This window comes from Myotis lucifugus, unplaced genomic scaffold, assembly GCF_000147115.1.
Source record: "Myotis lucifugus unplaced genomic scaffold, Myoluc2.0 scaffold_1, whole genome shotgun sequence".
NCBI classification, from domain to species: domain Eukaryota; kingdom Metazoa; phylum Chordata; class Mammalia; order Chiroptera; family Vespertilionidae; genus Myotis; species Myotis lucifugus.
In genome coordinates, this window is record NW_005871049.1 from 2,428,824 (window position 1) to 2,435,008 (window position 6,185).

Genomic DNA, 6,185 nt, shown 5'->3' on the forward strand with positions numbered 1-6,185 from the left:
GTGCAAGAGGGAGGGAGAGACTCCCTGGGCGGGAGGGCGGGAATATGTCGGGGACACTTCACCTCTGGAGGGCATCCCAGGGTAGGGCACGTGTGGCCAGGGCCTTGGGCCCTGGTCCTGTGGTTTTCGGGTACAGGATGTTGGCTGCGGCTATTAGGTGCCTCTTTCCCTTGGCAGGTGCTGGAGGAACGCCAGCGGCTGTGGCTATCTGAGCTGAAGCGCCTATACCTGGAGCGGCTGCACGAGGTGGCCCAGAAGGCTGAGCGCAGCGAGCGAAACCTCCAGCTGCAGCTGTTCATGGCCCAGCAGGAGCAGCGTCGCCTGCGCAAGGAGCTGCGGGCACAGCAGGGCCTGGCCGCTGAGCATCGGCCTCCAGATGCTGACCCCAACACTCGGCCAGAGGAGGAAGCACGATGGGAGGTAAGAGACCGGGCTCTCAGCAACTCTCCTGTCCCCATTTCTGCAGCCCCCTCCTCTGCCCACCCCAACCAGCCTTGCTTGGTGCTCACCCCTACTGTGCTCCTTCCAGGTGTGCCAGAAGACAGCGGAGATCAGCCTCCTGAAGCAGCAGCTGCGGGAGGCCCAGGCCGAGCTGGCGCAGAAGCTGGCTGAGATCTTCAGCCTAAAGACACAACTTCGGGGCAGCCGGGCACAAGCCCAGGCCCAGGACGCAGAGCTGGCCCGGCTGCGTGAGGCTGTGCGGAGCCTGCAGGAGCAGGCCCCCCGGGAGGAAGCCCCAGGTAGTTGTGAGACTGATGACTGCAAGAGCCGGGGACTGCTGGGGGAGGCAGGAGGCAGTGAGGCTGGGGATGGTGCTGAGCAGCTGCGGGCTGAGCTGCTGCAGGAGCGACTCCGGGGCCAAGAGCAGGCGCTACGCTTCGAGCAGGAGCGGCGGACCTGGCAGGAGGAGAAGGAGCGGGTGCTGCGCTACCAGCGAGAGATCCAGGGGGGCTACATGGACATGTACCGCCGCAACCAGGCCCTGGAACAGGAATTGCAGGCGCTGCGGGAGCCGTCCACGCCCTGGAGTCCTCGGCTTGAGTCCTCCAAGATCTGAGGCCAGTGGAGAGAGCTGACAGCAGAAGCACCGTCAGAAGAAGGCTTGGGCAAGCCCTCCCTGAGATGGCCGGCTCCTTCCTGACATTGAAATGGGGCAGAATCTGCTGAAGCCAGCCAGGGTCGGGGAGGCTCACCGAGAGGAGGGATCCCAGAGGGGCTATGGGCTGGGTAGGGTGCCAGCAGCAGGAGCCAGGTCCAGGCCCACCTGGCTGAAAAGTACCCCTGCAGGAACCAGCCTGCTCCTGGAGTAGGTGTGGCCCTAGGAAAGGGAGACTGGGAGATGAGGCGCTCAAGATGTAGATGGGCAGGCATGAGGGAGGAAGGCTGGGACAATAACATTGGCCTCCCCCAGAATAAAACCACGTTTTCTATGAGGAGGCCCTTGGTGATAACGTTGGGCCTGTCCCCGGCCTGGATCAAGGATGGTTGGGGTCGGGGGGGGCTGTGGACCTGGGCTATAGCTCCTCCCAGAGTCCTGGTCAGTGGGAGGTTGTGCCCAGTTCCTGTGTGCACAGCTGCTGGGCACGTGTGTTGGCTTGTGGAGGAGTCATCCTCCTTGCCCCAGCACCACATGGTTCCTTAGCTGCCGTGTGGGCTGAAATTCCTTTCTTCAGCACCAGTGGGATTTTTCAGAAGGAACAATGCCAGGGAACCCAGGAAAACAAAAGGGCAAGTCACCCAAGGCGTTGCTAGAACATGAAACGTTCCCTTGGTGGAAAGTCTGAGCCCCAGTGCCCAGGCCCCTGCTGGGTTTTAGGGCTAGCCTAAAACGGCCTCTTCTGGAGCTCCCCAAGGCTCCTGTAGGGACCTGTCCCTCCCGGAACCCACCTCTCACCTTCCTGTCTGGCTGTGGTTCACCACCCCTCTACACAGGGATGGGGCTTTGGGAAGGTGCAGGAGACAAGTAATGGAGCAGAGAAAGCTTGTGGGTCAGTGGGTAACGGGCCTTTGCCACTGCAAAGAGCATGGACATCTCCCCATAGGCATGGAGGACCCTGGAGTATTTCTAAGCAGGGGTGAGATGTGAGCTCATTTGTATTCTGAAAAGCAGCCCCTGCCTCTCAGACACCTGGCTTCCTCTCTGGGCCTTGGCTCCCTCTGGAAGGTGGCCTGGTGCACAGACCCAGACTGGCTGTGCAGGTAGCATCTCCCCACCCCTTGCCCTTGTGAAGCTCGGCGCCCTTACAGGTGAATCATTGTGACTGCTGCCATGCATCGAGGGCTTCCCTCTGCCAGGCACTGTTAGGCTGCCAGGGCATGGGGGCTCAGGTGTGAATCTTTCTGCCCCAGGGGAGGCAGCACACAGAGAGACTTCTCCCCTCCCAGTGTCTGTTCTGCTGGGGCAGGCACAACCTCAGAGGACTTCTCAGCAGAGATTCCCCAGTTTGTTCCCAGTGGCCATGCCCTGCCCTCCTTGCCAAGCCTGGCAGCCACTCAGGCCCCAGCAGGTGGGGCCTGTGCATGGGGTGTGGATTGGGCTGTAGAGTGAGCCAGTGTGCCCTGCCTTTTCAGGGTGGAGAGGGGTGTGTGAACTGACTGCCAAGGGGATGGTGTGTCTGGCCCTGTGAGTGGCAGGTGTGTGTAGAGATGTGCTGTGGGTGGTAGGTGTGTCTGAGGGGGTGTGTTTGGGGCTCCTGGGCTGCTTCCTGACGCTCCCTCTGCTCCATTACTTGCCCCCTGGCTCCAGTCCCTTTAGCTAGTGGAACCTGTGACCAGGACAGACCCCTGGGCCTAGCTGAGACCTATCTAGGCCCACCCCTCAGCCTGGGGAGGGAGAGGGAACACCTGGGTTAGGCATTTCAGTTCCCCATAGGCCTTAGTATCCATTTCAGACCTTCCCAAACCAAGGTTTCTGGGCCAGTGGCCCTCCAGAGGCCTACCCCCACCCCCCCGCAACCCCCTTCAGTGCTGGCCTGAGTCTGGGCCACTCCCTCCTCAAGGCCTCGAGCAAGTCGGGCTGGGTGCCCACATGCCCCACAATGGCCAGGGTCCACTTTTCCATGTACCACCTCTGCAGAACAGCTCCTCACCCAGCAATTAGAGATCTGGGCCTGCCAGTACTGCCAGTGGGGAGTGGGTGGGCGGTACCAAAACTTGGCAGCTATGCCAGAAACCAAGACCAGGCCCAGATGCAGGGGGAGGGCTCAAGAGAGCCAAGCTGGGGTGTCTCAGAGGAAACTTGATCCCTATTAGCTCATCCCTGCCTGGCGAACCAGTTCCCAGTCCCCAAGCCAGCTTGGTGGCTCTAGGGCTCCGGGACCAGACAATTACAGGTGCCACTGTAGTGGCTACTGCTTCAGGGCAGCTCTTCCCTCCTGCCCCTGGCAGGCCGCTTGGGACCCCTCCACCAGCAGACTAGGCCCAGGCGTCCAATTCTTCAGAACTGTGGTGAGCCCCACCCTGGGCTCCCTACCCCTGGTCCCTCCTTTTCTCAGCTCAGTATCTGCTCCCTGGGCCCCTCAGCCTGTCACTTAAAGCCTCTGGCAGTCTAGCCCCCTGAGTCACTGAGAGTGGTGCCCCTTCTGACCACAGCAGCCCTCTGGGCCTTCCTCCTATAGGCAAAGCCCCCTCACTATGCTCAGATCTTGTCTCATTAAGGAAGCCTTTTTCTTTTTTAAAAATATATTTTTATTGATTTCAGAGAGGGAGAGGGAGAGAGAGAGAGAGAAACATCAATGAGAGAGAATCATTGAGCAGCTGCATCCTGTATACCCCCAACTAGGGATCATGCCCTGACCGGGAATTGAACCGTGACCTGGTTCAAAGGTGGATGCTCAACCACTAAGCCACCTTGGCCGGACAGGGAAGCCTCTTTTGAAATCAGAGGGCAATGCACCTCCCTGTGCCCACAGCCCCCATATGCCTCTCCACCAGCTCTTTATATGCTGCTGGAATTGTCCCTTCACCTCTGGACTGTGGGTCTTGCCCAGCCAGACCTATGTCTTGTTTTTGTTTGTTTTGTAATATATTTTTTATTGATTTCAGAGAGGAAGGGAGAGGGAGAGAGAGATAGAAACATCAATGATGAGAGCGAATCATTAATTGGCTGCCTCCTGCACATCTCACACTGGGGACTGAGCCTGCAACCCGGGCATGTGCCCTGACCAGGAATCAAACCGTGACCTCCTGGTTCATAGGTCGACGCTCAACCACTGAACCACACCGGCTGGGCTCATGTCTTGTTTTTATCCCTAGAGCTGCTCTGGCTCCAACCCCAGAAAGCGCTGGGGAGCTTTAGAGTCAAGAGGGACCAGACGCCTCCCCTGACTGACATGAGTTTGAACTGGGGGTAGGTGGGAAAGGTTCTTGCTCCGAGAGTTCATTCCCCCATGGGCATCAGATGTGAACTAGGTTTTATCAAGCTCCAGGGTGCCAGAGCTAGGTGCCATTCACTGCACAGTGATGTATTGCTGCCTCCCTCAGGGCCTCCTGGCGTGGTTCCCAGGTGAGGAAGCTGAGGTGGCCATGGCGTCTGCCTTCTTGGCCCTTTCCCCGGTGGGTGGAGGAAGGAGACAACACACATGGCCATGTAGTGCAGTGCAAATATAGCGATCAAGTCAATAGTGAAGGAGGCAGAGGCAGCATGAGAGGAAATTTCTCTGAGACTGGGGGGCTGGGGCTGTAGGTATTAGTGATCCTTTCTCCAAAGACGATGCAGGCCCCACAGTGGCAATCCATCACCTTGTGGGGTAGGGCTTCGCCCTTTATAATGGATTCAGAAAAGAAAAAGAATGTGTGGTTTCCTGCAACAAAAGTGAAATATGTCACGTGAGATGAGGTGGGAGTGCCATGGGAGTTCAGAGGAGAGCCGGCTCACTTATCACTCCAGGTGATGGAGTGGAGGTGACAAAGATTGACCAAACTTTGGTTAAGCTATTTTAATTTTTTTATTCATTTTTTGAGGGAGAGGGAGAGAGAGAAACATCCACGCAATAGCACATTGATCGAAAAAATATCCTCTGGTGAGGATTAACAACAAATAACCCTTGATTGGCTGCCTCCTGCACGCCCCCTGCTGGGAATCCATCCCAAAACTCGGGCTAGTGCCGAGACCGGCAACTGTTTGGTGCATGGATGAAACCCAACCAACAGCCAGGGCTTGTTAGGCTCTTCTGAGCTCTTTTGGACTAGGTCTGACCTTGGAAGGTGTCCTTTCTTGTACAGTCCAGTTCTAGCAAGAATCCTTAGTTTAGCCAGAATTGCCCATCCTCTATACTACATCACCCTGCACATTTAATTTGGTTCCTCATCCTCCACTGGTCACTGGCCTGTCTTCCGTGAGAATCCTGTAGTCTATTTAGCCAGAATGCCCTGAGGTTTTCTCTTAGTAATTTTCTTTTCTTTTTAAAACATATATTTTTATTGATTTCAGAGAGGAAAGAAGAGGGAGAGAGAGATGGAAACATCAATGATGAGAGAGTATCATTGGCTGCCTCCTGCATGTGGCCCCATTGGGGATCAAGCCTGAAACCCTGGCATGTGCCCTGACCGGGAATCAAACCTTGATTGATTGTTGAGAGTCTCATAGGTCGAGACTCTCAACCACTAAGCTACGCCAGCTGGGCTTTGTAATTTTCCACCCACTGACCCCCAGTCTGGTCCTTGGCCATAAATTCTACTTTTCTTTGTTGTGTTTGGAGTTGAGCCCACTCTCTGTCCCCTACTACAAATCTCCATTGCTGTAGTCCTTCTTGAATAAAGACTTCCTTACCATTCTAATAAGTGTCATGAGTAAATTTTTTTCTTTCTTTTTTTCCCTTTTTTTGGTTAATCCTCGCCCGAGGGTATTTTTTTCCATTGACATTTTTGAGATAGTGAAAGAGAAGGAGGGGGAGAGAGAGAAAGAGAAACATGGATGTGAAAGAGACATTGATTGGTTGCAACTAAAGTATGTGCCCTTGACCGGGAATCGAACCCGTGACCACTTGGTGCTCGGGCCAGTGCTCTAACCATTGAGAACACCGGCCAGTGCATTTTTTTTTTTATTTAACAGGGGTAAGCTTCTCTGAAGAGTGGAGTTGGGATTTCCTCAGGAGCAGCATGGGATAAGGGCATCTAGGACAGGCCTGGACTTGGACACAGGGAAGTGTGGGGCAGGCCGGGGGGAGGGTTCTGTCTGACATAGG

At 55.8% G+C, this 6,185-nt stretch overlaps 1 protein-coding gene across 2 annotated transcripts in view; it reads left to right on the plus strand.

Moving 5' to 3' along the window:
- The window catches only part of N4BP3 (NEDD4 binding protein 3), a 33,118-nt gene extending 27,340 nt beyond the window's left edge, over window positions 1-5,778 (plus strand). For both annotated transcript variants that reach the window (XM_014454758.2, XM_006081634.3), the window contains exons 4-5: window positions 178-420; window positions 530-5,778. In XM_014454758.2, coding sequence (XP_014310244.1) covers window positions 178-420; window positions 530-1,057 — 771 coding nt within the window. In that variant the 3' untranslated portion in view covers window positions 1,058-5,778. The remainder of the gene's footprint in view (window positions 1-177; window positions 421-529) is intronic.
- The last annotated feature ends 407 nt before the right edge of the window (window positions 5,779-6,185 follow it).